General features: G+C 41.4%; 1 protein-coding gene across 5 annotated transcripts in view; it reads right to left on the reverse strand.

Annotated features, from left to right (window-relative positions):
- Positions 1-21,835, reverse strand: part of dmxl2 (Dmx-like 2) — a 37,785-nt gene extending 15,950 nt beyond the window's left edge. For 2 of the 5 annotated variants that reach the window (XM_087840265.1, XM_087840262.1), the window contains exons 1-32: positions 21,417-21,835; positions 14,922-15,047; positions 14,586-14,657; positions 14,384-14,462; positions 14,048-14,192; positions 12,685-12,751; positions 12,424-12,596; positions 11,898-12,078; positions 11,605-11,785; positions 11,269-11,487; positions 10,897-11,168; positions 9,866-10,129; positions 9,435-9,664; positions 9,135-9,337; positions 8,525-8,646; positions 7,987-8,076; positions 7,745-7,853; positions 7,527-7,646; positions 7,182-7,409; positions 6,443-6,729; positions 5,818-5,990; positions 5,076-5,727; positions 4,609-4,938; positions 4,400-4,519; positions 4,152-4,287; positions 3,437-3,547; positions 3,130-3,299; positions 2,722-2,819; positions 2,429-2,594; positions 1,757-2,021; positions 1,424-1,626; positions 30-422 (exon numbers count right to left, since the gene is read on the reverse strand). In XM_087840265.1, coding sequence (XP_087696391.1) covers positions 30-422; positions 1,424-1,626; positions 1,757-2,021; positions 2,429-2,594; positions 2,722-2,819; positions 3,130-3,299; positions 3,437-3,547; positions 4,152-4,287; positions 4,400-4,519; positions 4,609-4,938; positions 5,076-5,727; positions 5,818-5,990; positions 6,443-6,729; positions 7,182-7,409; positions 7,527-7,646; positions 7,745-7,853; positions 7,987-8,076; positions 8,525-8,646; positions 9,135-9,337; positions 9,435-9,664; positions 9,866-10,129; positions 10,897-11,168; positions 11,269-11,487; positions 11,605-11,785; positions 11,898-12,078; positions 12,424-12,596; positions 12,685-12,751; positions 14,048-14,192; positions 14,384-14,462; positions 14,586-14,657; positions 14,922-15,047; positions 21,417-21,503 — 6,072 coding nt within the window. In that variant the 5' untranslated portion in view covers positions 21,504-21,835. The remainder of the gene's footprint in view (positions 1-29; positions 423-1,423; positions 1,627-1,756; positions 2,022-2,428; positions 2,595-2,721; positions 2,820-3,129; positions 3,300-3,436; positions 3,548-4,151; positions 4,288-4,399; positions 4,520-4,608; positions 4,939-5,075; positions 5,728-5,817; positions 5,991-6,442; positions 6,730-7,181; positions 7,410-7,526; positions 7,647-7,744; positions 7,854-7,986; positions 8,077-8,524; positions 8,647-9,134; positions 9,338-9,434; positions 9,665-9,865; positions 10,130-10,896; positions 11,169-11,268; positions 11,488-11,604; positions 11,786-11,897; positions 12,079-12,423; positions 12,597-12,684; positions 12,752-14,047; positions 14,193-14,383; positions 14,463-14,585; positions 14,658-14,921; positions 15,048-21,416) is intronic. The other 3 variants (XM_006793931.3, XM_006793930.3, XM_035909110.2) reach the window with 2 other exon arrangements.
- Between the last annotated feature and the right edge of the window lie 796 nt (positions 21,836-22,631).

Here is a 22,631-nt window from a genome sequence, read left to right on the forward strand (position 1 = left end):
CTCAAGGAGATTCTAGATATCATTGCTACCTGTGAGTCCTCTCTTTGCAGTTTCTGGCTGCCTTTTCCTGAACCTTCTTCTCCTTCGGTTTCCAGCTCTGGTTTCTTCATGGTCAGACCATCATCGTCCTCATCCTCATCATCTTCCTTGTCATCTCCCCATTCCAACTTCAGCTCATCTTCCTCTACCTTCACCATAGGCTGGCTCCAGTCCAACCCACCAGTGCCATCATTTCCTCCCCAGGCCTGTGTCGGTGCTGCTGGAGAGCCCCAGTCCAAACCTCCCTGAGTGCCATTTTCCAAGGGTTGGCTTGTGTTTAAATTGGCCTTGGATGAAGCCTTGCTGAGAGGCGATGAGCCAGACTTCTTGCAAACCTTGGGGATCTTGGAAAGTACTTCCAGAGCTAAAACTGGGCAGCCCACCTACAAGATTCAGAGATTATATAATATGTATATGAACTTTTGTTATATAATCTCTGCATGCATGCTTTTGTAGTTATCAGAATGATACATAGGGGGATGGAAGTGATAAATTACAATTATTTTTCTTATTGTAACAAAGTGGATTTTTTTGTCTACAATGATGATTATGTAAAAGGTATGACATCAAACAGCAACAGCTAAGGCCTAAATCTGAATCTGAATCCTAAATTGACGAATCCTGGTGGGTCAAGCAAAAATGTTAGTTTCTTAGTTACAGCTTATCTAATTTCCTTCATATCACACTCAATGACATCCTGGCTGGGTTAATGCAACATGTAATTGAGAGCCTCCAAGTATAGTTTTTATTCCAGTCTATTTTTCCTGTTATAACACTGCTACATTTCATTTCCCTTTAGAGGAGTAGAAAGAGAGCAAATTCAGCAGATCTTCATGGAGCAAAAATACAATAATGTTCTGTGATCGAGCCCAACAACAATATCATGACTTATTGCTGCATTTCTGCTAAACTACAAGGCAAAAATATTCTTTCTCTTTCCCTGCAAAATTGTATGCGACTGCAGTAAACTGCGTGTAACAAATTTAGCATCCTTTGATAGTGGAAGTTGATTCTTGTGTAAAGCTGTTTGCTGTGTTTGATTTATTTATGAAGCTCATGAACATCACGGTTTCACCCTATCCTGTTTACCCTAGTCCTGCGATTTCAGAGGAAGCAGTCTGGACATTAAAAATTGATCATCAGTTACAGGCACAAGCAACAAAGTGCACTTAAATGTATAGGCTAAAAATGTTCTTTGCTAGTTGTGTCAGAAGGCGATGATTTCACTAATCTTTTACTCTTGTCCTTACCATTTTAATGTTTACTTCAATTGTAACTGGCTCACTTTATACTACATATTTATACTTACACATATAATGTACAAGTTCCCAACTCCATCAAAGGAACTGGATTGGAGTAAATAGCTAGATTAGTATGGACTCACCTTGAAGTGTGCATTGGCTGTAGTGAAGAACAGTTTGCGCTCTATGAGGTTGATCTCGTCTGCGCTGCTCTTTTCAGCAGTGAGGCCTACTGTTGTTGCTGTGCCCGCTGGATTTGCAAAGTGGCGGCGAATGATCAAAGGGTGTGTCCTTAAGTAGTTATAGAAGCTAAACACCACAGGGTTGCAAGCCTTAACCATCACATCTGATGCACAAAAATGGAAAGAAAATGGAGAAAATATTTATTTCAGGTGAAAACAGCATGAATAATGCACAATCCGCTTTCAGTGGAACGTGCCATTTAAAAATCACTAAAATGTCTTCAACCAACTAACCAGGATTCTCATCGTCCTCTTTTGGGATTCGCTCCAATAATGTGTCCAAAGCTTGCGTGTAGTCTTTCATGATCCAGTAGGCTATGCTGCGGAGGAACGGATCGGGGTGCAACCTGGAACAGTGGTAACCACTCCCGTCCCTATTGCAGCCCAAGACCTTCTCATAAAGGAGGCCTTGGCAGGTGGATGAATTCTCAAAATCAGCCTCATACAGCCTTGCTACTATCATGGCTAACTGGAGATCCTCCATCTTCTCCAGCAATACCTAAACACCATGAAACAGCGTGATGAGTTAACGGTGCAGTTTTTTTTTTTTTAAAGAAATAACAAGCCAAGTGCAAAAAGTTAATGATTTCTGCAAGGTACAAACAGAAACTCACACTTCCTTTTCTGCACATCTGTATATTTTGACTGTGTGGTGAAAAAAATCTAGGCCAACAAAGACTATGTGCTACTGTTATGCATCTTATTATTAATATAATTTAGGCTTCTCTTTAGTGATTTAAAGGCTGAAGAATATCCCACTCTGTCATCAACATATTTCTGTACACATATCACCTTAAAGAGAGACAACTTTATGATATTGCTGGTGCAAGTTACACTGAAATATGCTACTGGAGTAAACACAGCATCAGTAAGTTGTCTGTGCACTATTAAAAAAAGTCCTCAAACCTCTATGGCATCTTTGAGGGAACCAGCCAACAGGAAGAAGGCAGCCGACTGTTCAAAGCGCTGCTTTCCCAGTAGGGAGAAAGCATTTTTGAGAGCTGCCTTTCGCCAGCGGTCTTCACTGAAGTTGTTTTTGAAGAACTGAGTCATCTTCTCGTCATGCTGAGACCTGAAAGAACAAAGCCACAGAGTTTGGCATCCATTCTGCTTTAGTAAGTAAATTCACTTAAAACCTCTTGTTCTGAACATTGGAAAAATTACTCAAATTAATTATGTGTTTAGAGAAAATGTCCAACCTGAAGAGTCCCCACAGGACAGCTTTCTTCTTCATGGCCAAGTAGAACAGGGCAGCATCTAAAGGGTCATTTTGCCTCTGGAATGCAGCTTTTCCCAACTGATGATAAACAAGCAATAGTCATTATTTAGTTATTTCTAAAGAGTTATCAGTATTTACCAATTGCTTTGATTCATAAAGTCTTTACAGTAACTCCTAGCTGTTCGATATTTATTAGAAATGGAAAACTCCTGTAGGAAATTAATTACATTAGAGAGTAAACTGGATGGTAAGTTTCCTTTTCTAGTTCATATACTCATCTAGAAACTGAGGCAATATCTGAGTAAAATGACATTTTATACAGATATTGCCATAATCAGCATTACATTTTGATTTTTATGTATATAAATACACATATTTATTCTGGTACCTTCTCCACCATTTTCCTCAGAGTGTTGATGTTTCTTATCCACCAACCCACACCCACGGCCCGGAGCTCAGACCACTGTGGGTCGCCTCTCTGCATTGCTGGGATCATGTTCAGCAGCTCTTCCTCTGCCTCTGAGTGGAACGCCCATGCAAAGTGACATGTTGAGAGGCCTGCAATAGAAGCAGATAGTTGGATCGGGATAGTGAATAATAGGGATAGTGAAAGGAGCAATATACCCCATAACTGTCATACAAAACGTTTTGTATACTCGTCTCACAGCAGCAGCACCATGAGCAGAGTACTTTACCTTGGTGGAGCAGCTGCATGCGGTAGAGTGGGGGCAGAGAGGTGAGCAGGCAGGTATGAAGACGCATGGCGAGCAGGTACCTTAGTCCACACTCATCAAGAGCCTCGCCACCTACACAAATACCAGCAGTTGATCAGTTTTTCCCCCCACAGACCACTCAACAAGAGGGCAAAGACCTTTAAACTCAAGTATCACTTGAGTTCATGTGATCCTGTCACACAATAGGTCTCCAGTCCTTGAACCTTCTTACCCTCTTCTCTGCTTACTTAGCACAGGAACAACCTGCTAATGTCTTCCTCACAAAAGACTAAATAAAAAGAACGAAAAACCGAAGTAAAAAAAGGCAAAAGATACTGAAAAAGAGAAAGGAACAGTTTAACCACCAAGATTTGATAGCTGGCGAATGACTCAAGAAAAGTAGTCCTTTCCTGTTTGTTAAAAACATTTAACTTTAATGCAATATTGGACCGATTTGCTAGGTTGCAATTAAATACCAAGACTTAGAACCAATTTGCTTGCTGAAAATATGTATAGCAGGACTGAGGAGGGGGACCGTAATCAACCTTTACTGCTGGAGTGCAATATCAGAAAGGATGCTGTTATGACTTCTTTTTAAGGAATACAGTGTTTATGCCACATGTCAGATGTATTATATTGTACACAGTCTCCTGTACATATCATAAGTACGACTGGAACACACACAAACTAGACAGACCTGTGTACTGTTGATCAGTGGAGCTTGCGACCTCAGCACTTGTGGTTGCAACAGTATCCGCCAAGGCCACCAAGAACATCTGCTCTAGGCGGGTCAGGCCTGGAAGGCTGGAGTGCATGAGTTGACTGGACAGCACCTGGACACAAATGAGAAGAAAGCAAGTGAAGCAGAGAACTGGTAAACAAATATTACTTCTCCATAAGTATATTTTTATGTAAAGAGAAGTCTATTTTTTATTTTATTTTTACCTGAGCATGTTCTGGTCCAAAATATGTAGGCCCATATTGAGAGAGGTTAATAACTCGGGATTTTTTCTCTGGTTTATCTGTGGCAAAGTTTACAAAGTCATCCGTGGTAACTGTTGGCACCTGTTAATGCAGGAAGAGAACGGTTTAAAGACCTTACACGCAGGTAAACCTTTAACAACAAAATCTGTTCAAGTCTCAACTCTTCCTACCTGGAAGAGGTCAGCATACTGGTCCTCTGTGGACTTTTGGGCTGCCTCACCATCAGTCCCTTTAGTTCCCTTAGCATTCTCTTCAGGTCCTTTATAAGAGGTGTCTAGGTCAGCCAACATGAGGGAGTACAGAGGTAAGGGAGGGATGGAGTTGATCTCTGTGTAGTCCCTGCCTCCGTCACGGCCCGACACTATGGTGTCTTTTGCTGTGCTGCCAGTAACGCTGATTGTCCGAGACAGATGTCTCCTGGCTCCGCCCTCACCTGCCTCCACATCCCTAACCACAGCGACTTCCCCAGCAATACATTTTACCAGGTGGGCGAGGATGGCCTGACACACACAAAAAAAACCAAGACTTTATTAAAATCAGCTAATCCGCATCACATCGTGTGAAAAACACTGAATAAAAACTCACTAGATTTCACTTGGATGTTTTTCACTACTGAATGAGGTAGAAATGGACTCACCTTGGCACGCCGAACTCTGCCCAGGTCCATGAGTTCCAGCAGCTGGGTTGGATGGTACTGAGGCAGAGTTGGGGACAGCGAGTGAGCTGCTTCAAAGAGTCCTCCTTCTTGAAGTCCTGCCGGGGCACGAAGGGCCTCATCTACTGCAGTACTCCCCTCAAACACACTCTTTGACCTGGCCCTCCCTTCAAAGATCGAGGAGGACACTGTGCTTTGACCTCCGGCTATGTCTGCTGATGAAAGGTTGCCTTCTTCTCCCTCACCGGGCTTCTTGTCCTGATGCCACTGTGCATACACATGCATTTCACAGTCCATGCCCACCACTAGGATGCCATCCCTTACCCAGGAAAGGGAGACCGGCAGTGATGGGGTGCCATCCACAGATGACAAGAGGTCAATGGTCCGAAGCAAAATCCAGCGTGAGCGGATCCCCTGTTTGATACTGCCCCCTAGAGGAAGGGTGATAACAGCCACACCCTCCTTGCTGCTAGTCTGCTCATTGACCACGCCAGAGATACGGCCATACATAAGAATGTTAGAGCCCACTCCCACAGTGAGGATGTGCGATCCATCCTCCTTTGACAGCCAGTCCAAGTGCACGTAGTGCTTAATGTTGGGTGAGCTATGGTCTCTGCTCATGTACAAGTCAGACCTGAGGTGAAGAAAATGAATAACCTATCAGACATACAAGCAAAACACTTAGTCTGACATAATAATGATGATAAACGTAATAGTTCCTGACCTGCTGTAGACAAAGAGATTTGAGTCCACACTGACTCTTGGATCCAGGGTGGAAGAGGGTCTGGCGAAATCATCCAGGTGGACAGTTTGCTCTAAAACCCACTCTGAGCCACCAGTAGACTCACACTCGTAGATGGACACATGCATAGAGAAGTCTTCTCTGGAACTTAGACTCTGAAGACAACAGAAGACCGTTTGATTTAACATGACTGCTGTGACAAATCAGTAAGACAGTAAGGCTCTTAATAATACTTTTTACATGCACCTTAACACTAAATACACGAACCTGCTTGTAAGCCAGACTGCTGATGTTAAACCTGAACTTATTTTCACTTCAGTGACATCTAGCTAGTTTTTAATCCCTTCTCACTAATGCTGATCATTTCTAGATGCAGCCCAAATGCAAAACTTGATCATTCTCCACTTTACATAAAAGTAAAATAATATGCAGACACAGGGCATTAGTATCCATTAATGGGCGAGTCCAGGGTCCAGCCAAATGATGTTTCTTTGCCCAATTTACATTTTTATTGCATTTTTCTTTCACCTCAAGGTAATTTCCACATTTTTTTTTGTGGTATAATACATTCACAATACAAATACAAAGCCAAATTCTAATTTCCTACCTGTCCTTGTCGTGGCTGTTTGAAAGCCACAGCCAGCCTGCCGATGTAAGAACACGACACAGCTACAGGCCGGCCTGACACACACACAGCACTGTTGTTGTCCTCCTCTTCATTCATCAGAGCCCAGGGCTCCCAGCGGTACACCCGGTTGTCCTCGCCATCCATACCATTCCCATCATCACCCTCCACAGCACAGTGCCAGAACCGCACTCGGGAATCAGAGCAGGTTGTAACAATCAAGTATGGAGCCAGGCACACGGGGTAAATAGAGGAGGAACTCAGATGTCCTGGTAGAAAGAGGAGACAAAATGAAATTTAAGAATATTTTTCTTTAGCATATTTAAACCCATCAGGAAACTCATTTCCTCAAAACTGAATGATAAAGACACACAACCTATTGAATATACTGTGTCGACAGGCATTGAATTATTACAGTAAGTAAGGACAGGTGAAATGATGCATTAATTTATGTGTAAAAAGAAAAAAAAAAAAAAAGAGTTTTTACTAGTGCTGTCAGCTTTAATCTGTCAGCTGCACGGCATCAATGCGTTAGCTCGTTAATGCGTTAGCGCTGTGCAGCCCCACGCATAGGGCGACCCGCGCTAACTCGCTAACGGAGATTTACCGCGTTAATGCGGTTAAGGCGTTAATGTCATTTTAACGAGATTAACGCTGACAGCACTAGTTTTTACACATCAGCAACAACAGCATGGTTATACTCATAAGTTTATATTCCAACCTGCAGATGGGGTCGCCCTAGTAACCTCCACCCCATGAGGAAGGTCAAGGCGTTTGCTGTAAACCAGCTTCGAGCTGAGGATCAGTTTGCTAGCAGATTGCAAGTTAGCTGTTGAAGTTGACCGTGGCAAGGGTCTGACAGGAGACGTCTCTGGAGATGAGTCAGCATTCACAACTTGATTGGGAACCATCAGCTGGCTCTGGAAGCTGTAATCTGGGCTTGGCTCATCTGCACACAGAGGCAACACATCAGAAGAGACAAGTTAATCTAAATTAAAAAAGCAAACTTCACATTATTTTTCAATTTCACCTATAAATGCTTTGCTTCACGCACCAAAACACTTACCCACACAGGCCTGCACAGACTTAAGATGTAGATGCCACATCTGTAGAACAGAGTTCCTGTTGAGATCCTTTTCGATCACCACCAGGAAAAACTTCTCAGAGAAGGGAGGAGGTTGGTAATCTGGATAGAGTAAAATGCAGTATTATCGTCATCTAATGACAACTGGGTTGTAAAATAGGAATAAACAGACCGACACAGAGTTTAACAGAGTGCTATACCTCCCCCAGGTGGAAAGGCTGGTGTGTTTGCTTCTGGTTCTTTCTGGGGCTTGTAACCTAGAATGAAGTCCTCTTGGAAGACATGTAGCAGCTGTGTACTGGCTCCACACTGGAGGCACATGGACATAGCATCACACAGTTTACTATATCTATTGATCAGGAGGTTTCAGTAGTTCATGCCAAGAATTTTGGTCTGTCATTGATCTGAAGTGGGTGAGAAAAAATACAGAGCAGCTGCTAACCTGGTTTGTAATAGCATCCAACTCTATGATACAGCCGGGTCTGGCTGTGGACTGCTGGCTGACGATATTGAACACTTCGCCCACGAGTTTCTAAAAAGAGATATAAAAGGAGAAAATAAAACACATAATCTACTTTGTATTTCATCATACTGCATTTCATTTAAAACCATTGGAGTGGTAGAAAGTGTTGCATAATATTTTTTATATTGTACAAAGGAATGAAGTCTGGAAATTGTTATCTGTGTGACTGGTGTAATAGGTGTTAGGTTTTTTAAAAGCTGGCCTATAGCAAAAGTTAACATCTGTGAATAAAGTGTGTATTTGACCGCTGCTGTGTTTTATGGTTGGTGTACACCTTTAAGCCAAACAAAGCCAACAAAGCAACAGATAAGCCTGATTTTAACTCAATTCTTGGTCCCTCATGACAAATTCTAAAGTTCCGCAGTGTGAGGAATGAAAACCCAGATACATTCACATAAACCTTAAACGAAAACTATCACATTGCAGTGAGCAATAACAAAACAGTGCATATACTCACAGATGTTTCAGGATCTGACAGCTCATCCAGTAGTTTCCTGGCATCCACAACAGCTTGATAGAGACGCAGGTTTTTACCATCTGATGCCACGAAGCAGGCACTGGCACTGTTACAGTAAGTTCCTGTTAGACACAACACAAAGATTGCAGGCTTAATATTGGGCAATGCACATAACTCTGAAGGACACTCATAAATGGAGCCGTCCAACAAAACTTCTTCAAAGAGCAATAATCGAGACAAACTAGATTAAAAATGGGTTTGAATTAGAAAGGGTATATTGTTTTTTTTTCTTTCAAGACTTATGGCATCAGTATCAATAAGACAGAAGAACACTGCATTTTGACCGCAAAGCTGGAACATACTGCTGATTTGTTTGCTACTGCTGGAACTGAGTAGCTGTGACAGTTGTTGAAATTCTGAACTTAATATCATCCTGCCACCTGGACAAAAAAAAATAACTCTGAGTGCAGCAAGAGCCTCAGCAAGACTGAAATTTCCCCTCTTAATCAAAATTCTTGTTATTAAGCTACTTACAATAACAATAACAACAATAATAATAATAATAACAACTCAAAAATCAGCTTTATATAAAAATGTACGGTATATTTACCAAGTACAGTGCTGGGTACTAGCGTGGGTAGCCAAGCAACATTGCTGAAGGCAGAGGTGTGCAGAGAGTTGATACGGGCCAATTCTGAGACGCCTCCAGTGCAGGACAGGGGTCCAATGTGGTCCACTCGCCACAAAATCAGCTCACTGTAGATTGCGTTGGGGTCATGGAAGGTCCTTGTAGCTGCATTACGAAGCTGCTTCCTTAATAATGGATAACAGTGACAGTTACTAGCCTATCAGCAGCAAGCTAAACCCATTATTGACTGCTTCAGTTCTCTACCTCTACTCCATGCTATACCTGGGAAGACCCTTTGGTAGGGGAAAAGTAGGAGGCTGCTCTCCTTCCAAACTTCCAGGGGCTGAGGGAGGGGTGAGCAGGGCATTGTGGTGAGAGGAGGTCAGCAGCAGCGGCAGCACTGTGTGACAAGCTTGGTCATTCAGATGGAAACGATGGCCGCAGTACCGGAACTTATGAGATACTGTCAGTACATTGGAGAAGTCAGAACGCTCTGCAAATGTCACAGCCCACTGCAGACAGAGGAATCAAAGCTTTTTGTGAGGGAAACAGAATATGCAAGAAACATCAAATTATAGCGTGAGCTGCAAAATGATAGACTGTCTGAGAATTGTGTCAAGCCTGTGGCAACATCTTGGGCTAAAGTGGCAATTTATCAAAACATGTGAGCAATGCTCTCAGAAAGAAGAGCGAGGTTAACCTCAACCTCGTACCTGGTTAAGAGATCCATCAACATGCTTGGAGACCATCATGACAGCTGGACTAATGTGAGGGTTGGGAGGGGAGGTCACAGCAGCAGAACTAAGGCCAGCTGAGGCTGAAGCAGAGTGGGACACATGTTGGACTATCCTTCCCTGCTTGCCTACTCCAGCGCTTACACCCTCAGTCAAAGTGCAGGCATACATGAGGATGTTTTTACTCAGTGAGTTGGCATCTCCTGTGGGAAACGCCACCGGAATACGGGAGGAGAAGGACACCTGGAGGAAAATAAGAAACAGTTGCAAATATTTTCTTAGTGCCTTAACCCTTAAGAGATCCACCTATCAGTTTAAATCAACATAATAATTCAGCTTCCTAACGATATTCCTTTTGGCTTACTCATCTGTGCTAAACCAACTCAAACACTTATTTAACTTGTATTGTGTAGATATGTTTTAATATTAGAGCATTAAAGTCTTTTCATACTCTACTGTATTTTTGCAGTCAATGCAAAAGGGATATTTTCGAACAAATTTAAACATCTGTGCAGCTGAAGCCCAAAATTCAGTCCTTTTAAATTTAATATCCTGTTTGGTCCTCATTACAGGAGTGCTGAAGTGCTGCTCTTACTAGGACAGCCGGATGCTACAGTGCAAGCTTCTCGCTGCATATCAAAGTGAAAATTAGAAGAAAAATTACTTGGGCTCTAACTTTATTAAAATGACAAAGACTTCCTTCAGTAAGTTATAACAGCTTTTGCTAATTAATATTAATTCTGTGGGTAACTTGATAAAGCGCAGAGTACACTCCATAATTCTCTATTGGAGAAAATGAAAAAATATATTCTGAATGTCAAACACGACTGGAGGAATGCTGAGTCAATTTATAATTGAGAAAAAACAGTCACACAGCTTGTGCTGTGAGCAAGGTGTGTACGCGCAAGTAAACGACTAAATTCAATTTAAAACAGAAAAGTTACAATTTAGGAAAAGAGATTATGATTTGCTTGAAAAATGTTTTTCATATTCTGAATTTTTGTGCACACCTGAACCTGTCTGAAGATGCCCTGGTTGAATTCGTCCAAGTATTTTACATGCCAAACCAGGAAAGATCCATCCAGTGGATGGATGGTAAACAGCATGTCCGGGCTCTTGTTCCACTCTGTGATCAGAGTCTCCATCTTCCTCTCTAGCAGCATGGAAGGCAGAGGCATGCTAGAGCTGGATCCTGGGGAGGATGCCTTGGTGCTTCCCTGCTCCCCTGACTCACCCTCTTCTCCTTGCTCTGAGGATGCTTTGTCAGACATCTCATCCAGGTCTGGAAAAAGCAAACAAAAACAAAAAAATATTTAGTCTTACATGTGTCCTTTAACATGGTACGTTTTAAGCATCCTTATATATTGTTAGCCTGGTCATACCAAAGTCAAACTTCATAGGGGATCCTTCAGGATCCAAGGGGTCCTCAGTAGTTTGGTCCAGCTGTTGTTCAGAGAATTTACGGAGTTGCAGCATAAAAAGGTCCATGGATGAAGTGAAGCTAAGATCCTTATTATTGAGCCAGTGAACCACAAAGCCTCCGCCACCTGTGCCATCGTCTGGGTTAAACACTGCAGAGTCAGCTAGCACTGATGGGATATCTGACAGACAGAAACATGGCAGGAGCACAAATATTACACAAGCTTAGATTAAGTTTACAGCTCCATTCAATGTGCACATTGATTCATTTTAAAACCCAGTCCAACAAAAAACACTACCTGTGTTGGGATTAATACTGGCCGAGATATGGAAGTGACACAGGGCATTGGCATGATGAGCGATGTGGCGGTGAGTGTGTGCATCCTGTGTGCCCAGCTGAGAGGGCAGCAGCTCACTGTGTGCCACCAAAGCAGAGGACCGTCGCCGGCCACGGCGCAGATGTTTTAGGTGGTGGATTGACTAATAGACAGGAATAAAGGCAAGAGAACAGGTCTGTGTTATTCCTTTCTGAGAAATATTCCATTTTTTGGTCATTTATGAATTATTTCTGCTGAGATTGAACCAAGTGTACCTCCAAAGCATGTTGGATCTTGTCCTTATTGCCTGCCAGGCCTGGCAGGCTAGAGCTGAAGGACTGTGTGTTCTCAGTGATCTGTCCACCAAGCAGACTGTCTTCAGGTAACAGGGTCTCCGACCATAATCTACACACTCCATCCTCACAAGATGTCAGCAACACATTGCACACTGAACCCCTAGAAAATAACACAAGAATGTAATCGTCCTTCAGTAGTTCTTTTTTTTATTCATTTTGCCTTTATTAAAAATGTTCAGTCAAAACACATTTTAGGGACACAACAACAATTTTTTATAACAAGAGTTAAGTATGCATACCCCAAGACTAAAATAAAATTATTGCTGGATGCCCAGTTATTGAATATCTTTCTGGCCTAGTAACGCATCACTCAACGGAGGCAAAACCTCATTTTATAGCCAAAACATTATGTCTGGCTTTGAAAGACAACAAGCACGTACAACAAAAGTGGACAAATGAACACGTTTACAGCATATTATGTGTGTGATCATGTGTGCTTTCTTACTTGGGCATGTACTTGCTGGTCTTCCTCCAGGACACACCAGTGACCGAGCGAGGATGAGCCAAGTAAACAAAGGAGAAGTGAACAGGAAGAGGCTTTTTATCAGACGGGTCCTGGACCACCACTGCGGCTCTCCAGCCAGTAGTGGGATACCAAACCTTGAGTAAACAGTCATCCTGTACATGTGCAGAAAATTATTATATAAGCAAACATGTTACAAAAAAAATGTTTCAACAATTTGCCATTTTTAAAAATGTTATTAACCTTTCCAATTGTGGCAAAATACTCTCCATCAGGAGACCACTTGGCTGCGTGGACAGATGCAGCGGTCCTAAAAGAAAAGGAAAAACAAACAAAAACAATATCAGCTATTAAGGTTTCTCATGTGATGCCAAACACACTTTCCTCAAGAGCTGTTCACCATGTTGGACATAATGCAAACAATGGTTGTTAGGGAATAAGATTCTCATCTCTATTCCTGTGTGAGTGGGGTTTTATCCACCTGCTCGTACACTGTCACCATAATTTTCACACGTTCAACGCAGCAAAAAGTTAACCTCACATGGTTAGTGGTCAAGCGTCAGCAAAACCCTTAACATCCACTTCTCCATGGAAACAGTCTGTTTCTTTGTGCACAAGGTATTGTTGGTCGCAACCATTTCGTAGTTTTCTGTTAGTCATCATATGACAGTAACAAATGTGGTTTCATATGACTGTGTCTACTCACACAGCTTAAGGCGTGGGAGCGGCACTGCCTGCTGACTCAGAAGACTAGTCTTCGTGTGAGGCCAGATGTGTTTGAATAATCAGTAACTGACTATAGGTTTTATGAGGGAAAGGGAAGATTTCAGAACGTTTTCTGCACAATAAAGTGATTAACTCTTCACTGCATGAGAAAATGACCAAAAAAAGTTTACTTCCAAAGTAATAGTGAAAAAATAATGTATGCAAAATATTCAGCTGTTGCCTCAATGCTACACAAACTAGAATAACTGCCTTGTTACAGCCGACATCTATGTCTGGGCATGCTCATCATATTACACTGTGTGTTGTAAAGTGTTTTTGAAGAACATGATGGTCTGTGAACATTTGTGTGTTATATATATATATTTTTTTTAAATTTTATTTCTGTTTAATGTTATCATCGATGACGATTTAATTCAGTTACGACCAGAAAGGGTTTTTTTGTGACCTTTGACAAACAAAATCTAATCAGTTCCTTCCTGATTAGATTGGTGCCAAATTTGAAGAAAATCCCTTTCTGCATTTGAGTGTTATCATGTTTAAAAGGATGGGGCAGGTAGACAGACACAGAACCCAAAAATATAATACCTTTTCAGAGCAGAGGTCTAAAAATCCACCTCAACTTTCTCAAAACGGATTTTAAATAATTTCTAGATTCCACTTAAAATTAGACAAACTTGGCTGAAGAAAGCATCTTCAATTCCACAAAAAGAGAGAAGAGGAGGTGGGAAAAAAGCATCTGGTCTGTTCAACACTTAATTTACTGGTTAGTTAAATGTCAAGGTATTTATCCTAAAACTGTAGCTTTGTAAGGCGCATCACCCTGAAGCAGCGAGTTTTGTTTTTTAATAAAACAATATATAGAATGTAAGCCAAAACGCACTTGCACTGCCAGACACAGTTCCAGTCACTGAGGACAGGGTGGGGCTTGTCGTCAATCATCTGCCCATCCTCCTCCTCTATCAGGGCATCCGTCAGTGGAGGTGCCCACAGCTGGAGTCGCTCGGTTGCTGCTAGGATACGGTTCCCTGAGGACACAAAAGCACTGTGTTACACACCTCATGTCCCACGTTGACTACTACACTACGCAGAGCCACATACAAACTGTGACTCTTACATAATGCACATGCTGTTTCAGCCAAATCAAAGGGTGGTAGGAGAAGGAGCTGCCTTTATCATGTAATGATTTCTCTGGTAATCATAGAAAGCATTTGTGTACCTTGTGGGTCCCAGGCCAGGTTGTAGGTGATGGCATCAAGGAAGAACTGTCCTGTCTTTTGCCACTGATAGTTAAGCTGCTGTTAGTGGTGGGAGAGCGACACACACACCATGCAGTGTTACTGGAACAAAGGTGTAATTAAATCTGCTACATACTGATTTAAATCCCTAAATCTGCCTAAAAAGCTGGCGCTAGTACTCACCTTGTGGCGTTTATTTGGGTTGATAGAAAGAGGTTCAAAGATGCAGACTGTGTTTCCGTAGGATGCAGCAATCTAAAAATAAAGAGCTGTGTTCATCATCACAACATTACTCACCCCATCAGTGCTTTTGCACAGTCACTCCCACAGGAAAAAGGAAGGTGTGGTGTGGTGCAGGAGAGCAAAATGGCAAAGGAAGACGAGAAGTTGAAGACAAATGCAAACGAGGCAAAATGTACCTCTTTCCGCTCAGCATAATTGATAAAATCTTTTAGCCACAGGACAAAAAAAACTAAAGCGGTGTGTGGGAGTGTGTCTCTGTGAGCATTTAACACTTACCCTGCCAAGCTGGTGGGAGCACTCCACACAGCCCACCTGTATGTTTCCATTTTGAGCTCCCGGGATAATCTGAACACACTCAAAGTCACTAGCCAAGATCACTACATCGCATCCTGAGCCATAGGCCTGAAAATACCAGAGTATAGGAAAAAGAAAATCACATTTTAAGTCATTCAACAAATGTAATCAAGACACTGAGATTTAAAATTACAATCATTGCAAAATGTGTCTGGAAGCTGGAGATCATTCTATATGCAAATCTTTTCACTATGCTATTTTTACTACTTCAAATATTTATATGACTTGATTTTAACAAGATGGGCAATATATAGCCAAGCATATCACAATATCTGCAAAAGCTGTGTCAATCACATGAGGCATGAAAGAACAGCTCAACAATTGGAAAGAGGCGTCTACAGGAAATTACATTCGTGCTGAATGGTGGAGAGAAAGAAAAACAACAGTGTGACTCTGCAGTCGCTGAAACAACCTCCTGATCTGTTTATATTACACCCCGATATCGGTCATTTTTGTTTTTACCATTTATCACACTGAAAAAAAATAATTTTCTTGAAAATAAAGCGCATACACGGGACTGATCAGCCACTGCAATCATAATATCATTTAATGCACATATGTGGTGATTTTATAGCACTATAGCATGATTTCACATGATCTATTGAAAACAGCATTTCTGAACATCATTCTCATGTGGCACTGAAGGAAAAACTGAGCCTTTAACAGCACATGTGACACTGCATCTGGAAGACCTGAGCCTTGCCAATGCAGGATTTTTAAGACCAATGTTTGGGGATTTAAAAAGCCAATACTTTGGTACTGGTCAACATTTTTTTTTCCTTTTTAGATACATGAAACATTTTCCCGACATCTGTTGGCTAGTTATTTACTCGTTTATGCTCTGCCTGACTGCGCTCAGAACAGCTGCTTGTTGTTTTTGTTGCGTTCAGCGCTGTTGCAAACAGGAAGGTTGCAGAGTGCCCTCTGGTGGACAAATCTCCACATATTTGAAGGGTGTTTCTCCCATCTCTCATTTAATTTTCATTTGTCAGCAGCTATAAATGCCAATACTGATTGAACTGAAAATAGCTAATATCATCCCCCCACCATCTAAGATAGTCTAAGACACATTTTGTGGATCATATTTCACACAATATTTAAAGAAAACTGACAAACATTGATGAGACAAAAATTTCACTGATCACATTCACCATTATATGCATGCTGTCGCACTGCCGAATAACTGCTGTAAGACTAGTTTTAGTTACTTCTCATGCAAATCAAATAAAACCAATTCCAGACACGTTCCTTTCCACCTGCAATACTTAACCATGGGAGGATATCCATGGTGTAAACTCCATACAGTGTGCATTTTTTGTTTCCTTTTCAGTTTTGCTGAACAGACAAACGTTCATAAACAAAACTTCTGCTTTCGCTCTCATCTTGGCAGATGAACAAGGGCGAGCCACAAAACTAAGTAATATTACATTGCAACTGTCACAACCAAAGAGGAGCTGAAAAAGTTAAATTAAATGTTCAAAATATTTACATTTTGTGTTTTAGACAGTGCATGAGCAACAGTCTGGCAGCAAGGATTTTTATACACTTGTGCAGACCCGGTGTAATACCTACAATATAAAGATTTGGAACATCGACTGGAAGGTAAATTGATATGATGCTGATTGCCAGCAGCTGGCATACATGAGCAGAATGACAGCGGCACCTAGGACACCAGCAAACTGGTCTCACAGCAGCACTACAGTCAGGATGACGGCTTGTGTCTTTCATTATTCAGGAGAACAGGAGGAGACGCTGAGAACCACTAGGTCACACAATAACACACTACAGCCAGTTATATAACACTGAGTGACGATCAGGGGATGAAGTTATAGTGAAAACTGTCATAGGACTGTACTTTAAATACTATAATTTAAAATGTGAGTGACACGTAGAAAGGAAGAAGGGAGGTGCAGTGTGTACTTCATTCTTACTGCGACACTTCCCTCTGAACATTACAGCTGGAATTAAAAGCGGTCACCGTCACGCGCTGTCTAGGACTGCTTTGCACCCTCTCCCTCACATACACATTTAGACACAACAGGACCTGGAGCTAGTGAGCTTAAATATACCCAAGTTAAAGAGGGTGACCCATCGTTGTTGTTTTTTTTAAATCATCCTCAAATCCACATAGAGGGTTGGCAAAGGACTGCATTTTTTAGTAATAGAAATTTAATTCTGATATTCATGGTATTGTGTAGTGTGATAGTCTGTGTGGAAAGACACCATTAAAACATGGCGTTAGCACATCATACAAGATTAATAATCATCGCAGTGTGTGCTCAGCTTTCAAAGCTTATCCACATGCTATTGCTAACTGACAACTGATGCACTGCCAAATACGATCCAGGTGGAACTTGGCTCTAGAGTATATAGAGCCAAATAGATGGTGTACCAAACAAAGGAATCATTCTGAATTGAATGTCCCACACTGGTTTGGGACAAATACATGTATCATTACCCTATGACAAAGACTGGCACTGTGTAACAAACAGAGAGAAGATTTAAATGGATAAATAAGATAAAAATCCAACAGTGTCACCATCATCAGGTAAGAGATTCTCGGTCAGATTATACCTCAGGTTTGTCTTTTATTTAGGTTTTTTTAAGGAATGAGATATTCCACAGTCACATCTAGACAATCACGTCTCTTGTCTATAGCATCTTTGGCCTCTGACAAGCATTACCTCTGATCTGTCTGCACGGCATTATTTGTGTGCAGAAGGGAAAGGATATTAGAGAGGCAGGGAGACAGATTCTAAGATTAAAGTAGATCAACTGAGAGATGTGAAACACTATGACTTAGTCAACACAGTACATTTATTTAAATGGCAGTCTATTGCAAACACCACCGTTTGCTGAAAAGTCTAATCAATGTAATGCCCAGCTAACTTTTAGGATAGTAATTTGATTCAGTAAAAGATTAAATTAGACGGCCACTGATTGTGTCTGAATATATTTGGATCATCACACTCAAGTATCTACAGCTTCTAAATCCACTGACTTAACGAGTGTGACCCTGATGGAGCTGCATTTCTTCCCTGTCAGACATATAAGCTGCTTATATGAAGAATGTTGCCGCCATTAGATAAATACCGTCTGTCTACTGACGAAAGAGCTGCAATCAAGCCAAGAAACAATAAACTGTCAGTTTTCTGTTAAATACAAACTATGTATTTTTGAGCACTATCTACTTGAGAGCTTTGGTAAACAACCAAAGGTCAATTATTAGCTAATTATTTAATTAAACCTTAAAGCCCTTATCCCAATAACACATTTTTAAGTTAACCAAAGTTTCAGTTTGTGAGGAAAAAAGGACATAAATAATACAGTGTGTTGTATTAAAAACAGTTGTCCCTGAATCACTCCTCTGGGCTGGGTTCCTTAACCCAGCTCTGGAAAAACCCCAGTGTCCTTATTTAAAGGGTTAGTCAGCAAACTCCATTTCTAGCCTCATGAAAGACAGCGCAGGTATCTATAACATGTGTTATTACTGATAAGAGCTAAACAAACGAGGGACATTTTGCCAGTCTCATTTTAAATGCTATTTGCATAATGACAGAGAGGTATTTGTTAATGTCTTTTAAAATAAAGGAGTGAATGTAATTGTGTTCTGTGGTAATGAAAGTAGATATGAGGAACAAAGTGAGAGATCACTTCTGCCTTCATTACATCAAATGCCACTTTTACATAATCACGTGATCATGTTCCAAAGGCCCAGCTGCTACCATCTGTGGCATATTTGTGCAAGCTAGCAGGACTTAGAGTGAACATAAAAAGCTTTTGGTGCATTGTTTTCTTTAAAGGATTGATCAATTCTGACTTGCAGTAACCTGGTAAGTCTATCAGTCTGTAAGATATCAACCTTTGCGAATCCTATGGCACAGACCTGTACTTTGACTCCTCCACTTATAGTCACATGGCATGGTCTTTACTGTTCACTGCAGCAAGATTGCAAGAAAACAATGAATGTTTTAATGCCAAACACAACATCTAGATTCAATCATTCTTCATTCTCTCAGTTAGTCATAGCATATTCAACTGAATCAATGTAGCCAGCCAGGCAGGTTGCTTTTAGAACAACAGGGGACCTGTTTTAGTGACACTTTTGCTTCATAGATACATAATTAACAAACATTTTTTGGCCAAGATTTATGTAATCTTAGACAATCCTATCCATATTTGATCAATGTGCAGCACCTTCTTCTATTGCAGTAATATAAGAACATTTTCAGAAATATGGAGCTTTGGGAGAGAGTACGTGCTCCTCCTCTCCTTGTGCTTAGTTTACAGATGTATTCTATTTTTAGCAGATCACACATCTGCAGATCTGCATATCAGACCCACTAGGCTTTTTACAGATATTAAGACACCGACTACGGCTTAAGAATCACTTTAATAGACATGAAAATGATCTTTCTAACCAAACTTTACAGCTGTGTGTTAGCCACAGTTAACGACAGAAAAAACAACACGTGATTATTAAAAATCTGCCAATATTATATTTTTTAAATATGTACTGTTCCTTTTAATTCCGACTTATAGATCAAACTGTTCTGGGTTCTCAGCACATAACCACCATCTATCAAGCCACTGCACAGAGAGAAGGCAACATGTCTGTTTTTCACTTTCCAACTCTATTTAAAAATATCTCTTCTGATTTCTGTCAATATGTCAATGCAGATAGTTTAGAATGAAACACTGCAGACACCACGCTGAAGCTGGTGCCCTCATGGCTGCTCTAGATTAGATATGTACGTATGTGTTCGTGCGTTTTGTCAGGATCTGGCCTCCGAGCCCTAAGGGTCAGTGGGAGTGTAAATGTGTTTGCTGGACATGAAGCCCAGTGCTCTTCAAATACCCTCTCAGACACTGAAAGAAAACACCAGGCACAGAAACCGGGCCCTTTTGGCAAAGCGATATGCAATGCTTTAGCTTCAAAATCATCTTTGTCCTTTGTTGTAGCGCATATTTGAGGATACTGAAAGACGCCTGTTTTTTTGCATTTAAACTGCCCTCATCAGTCGCCAGTATTTAAAAAACAGATCATTTTAACTGTAATAAACAGCACGATGCTCTACTGTACTATAATTTAACAGAATGGCATCAATCAGAAGGGAAGGACAAGAACATACCCATTCTCCTGAAAAAATTAAAAACAAAACACAATGACAAAACACCACCTCATTAATAGGCAGCAGGAACAAGCCCAGATCTGGCAGCTGTAATAAGCCAAAATAAAGTACATTCATCAGGCTATCAGTAAAGTCATCATTCCTCTTCTGCTATTGATTCAACACCAACACAGAGAGCAACAGTTTTGGATTCTGCTGCACGTTTACTTCAGCCTGTCAATTTGTTGGGGGTGAAAGAGGACTGTGTACTGTGACATTACAGATTCTTGCCATGTCTTGTAGCACAAAGTGAAATATTGACTTGTCTTCTATGTATTCGGAGTCGACTTGAGACAGATCTTAACAGATCTTTGACACACAACACGCAACAGAAGCAGACTCAGCTCAAGATAATAGCGTTTGATCAAGATGCCTAAAAACCCATCAAGTCTATGTGACTGATGTCCGACTGCCCCATCTAAAACTGTAAACCTCTAAAGAACATCAAACACTTGGTAATGAAAAATGTAACTAATTTATTCAAGTCAAAGCAATGGCAAATGTCTTCTGATTATGTTCTTCCCCAGTGACAAAACACGGCCATTCAGCCGCCTAACTCATGTATCCATATAAGGCTCTCTACGTCACGGCTGGCGCAGCTGATGCCAGGATGACAGCGAGCTAACGATCTGTGAGGAGGATTTAACGCCAAATGGGAGCAAGCTAAGCTAGTTCTGCAACCACACCAAACACAGCGTTTTCCTTCTGTGAAGGTGCGCAACGTCGTCAAACCCTGACACACAAGTCGCCCCTAATCTGCACTGCAAACGAATTTCACCGGCGCGTATTCCACTGCAAATATTTGCCAATAAATGTTATGGCTGCGCAAAGGGATTCCCTTGCAGTAATTCTAATGTTACGAGATGCAGCTAAAGGTCATTTGAGTGGCTGTTTTTAAATGTCTTGGGGAGAATAATGTCAAAAACCTTCACGTAAATAGCTAATGCAAACACCGCAGCGCATCACGTACTCGTGGGGTCCTGCTTATCGGTGACTGACTGTCACGGTAAATTTAAAAAAGGAGCTCGTGACACGGATGCCCCGCGTAGTCTCAACCCACTGTTTGTGAATCACTCGGTGCGGCAGTTTGGCTAGCACACTACCCGGCTAGCCAGTGCTTTAGCTCGCTAGCCATCCCGTTTACAGCCAATATAACGCTGGTTAGCTAACTACCCAGCTAGCTAACTTAGTCGCTAGCTTCAATGGGTGTCATCTTTGAGCAAACAATATCAAAATAAAATCTTACCGTGAACTGAATGTCGTTCACACTTCCCACCGAATAGCAGCAGTCTCCTGGGTTCACAGCTCCCGTCAGCACCTGGTGCAGATGCATTTTCCTTTTATTTTAGCAGCAGACGGGCTCTCTTTTTTTCTAATTATTTATAACGAGTCCACCCTTTCGGTTTCTCCATCTAGCAGCAGCGACTGGGAATTCCATCATTAACATTAACGTCGTCCTCGGACAGGCAGCACCGTCTTCCTCCACAAACGGTGTTGTTGCGGAGAACCTGACTTGGACTTGAATAAATAAATTTTATCAGGTCCTGACATTTATTTAAACGTGTAAAAACGTCCGCTTGCTGCCTCTCGCTGTCAACACCATCCCGACGATTAATCGTGAGAGCCGAGGCAGCGGGATCTCTGCAGCGATCCTGACATGCGCGTTCACAGCGTTGTCCAGGCACGACTGAAAAGCCCTAGATAGCTCAACCTAGACTGGAAATCTTTACTGCTGGATATGTGTGCGAGGCATCACTGGGTGTATTTCTCACTGAGAAAGGTGTGTGCTTAAGCCCTCCTATCTATGTTATAGAATGACGTAAAGTTCATATCAGTAATCAACTGTACTTTTATCTGTCATGTTGTTCAGCTGTTCTAGTAGCACTCTTCTGTATTTAAGGGACTCCATCTTTGTGGATTTCAATTTATTGCTTGTAAATGTAGGGTCCGGGGTCTAATTGAACGGGTTAAATCAAAAGTGGTAAAGGGTGGGTTTTAATTTAGACAATATGATGTGTATACTGCGGACAGAAAACATTTAAAATACAACAGTGAGGGCATTTTATAACTGACCAGACACATTCACAGAGCTCTGTGGCTCTTCTCCTTTGTGGTTCGCCACTGCCAGCTGAAAGAAGGTGGCTAAGATTGCAGACATACTGGTTACGGAAATAGCAGTTAGTTTCTTTTAGGATGCATATGGCACAATGTTTCAGTGAAACTCCTGCTTTTTCTTTAGAGAAAAGCTAATAAATCTAGAGATGATCCAAAGGGAGACTTTTCCTGTTTAATTTCACTTCAGTTTTGTAAAATAATGTATTTGTCTTTTGGCCTCAATGTCACAAACAATTTCTTTAACATTAGAATTTCCAGTGTTGTACAAAAATCTTGAGTCACACTTTATTTCATGATATTTTGCTTCCAATGAGCACACATCTTGCAATTTTCAAAGTGGTTTTGA

This window comes from Neolamprologus brichardi, chromosome 1 (assembly GCF_056152115.1).
Source record: "Neolamprologus brichardi isolate AB-2024 chromosome 1, ASM5615211v1, whole genome shotgun sequence".
Lineage (NCBI taxonomy): Eukaryota > Metazoa > Chordata > Actinopteri > Cichliformes > Cichlidae > Neolamprologus > Neolamprologus brichardi.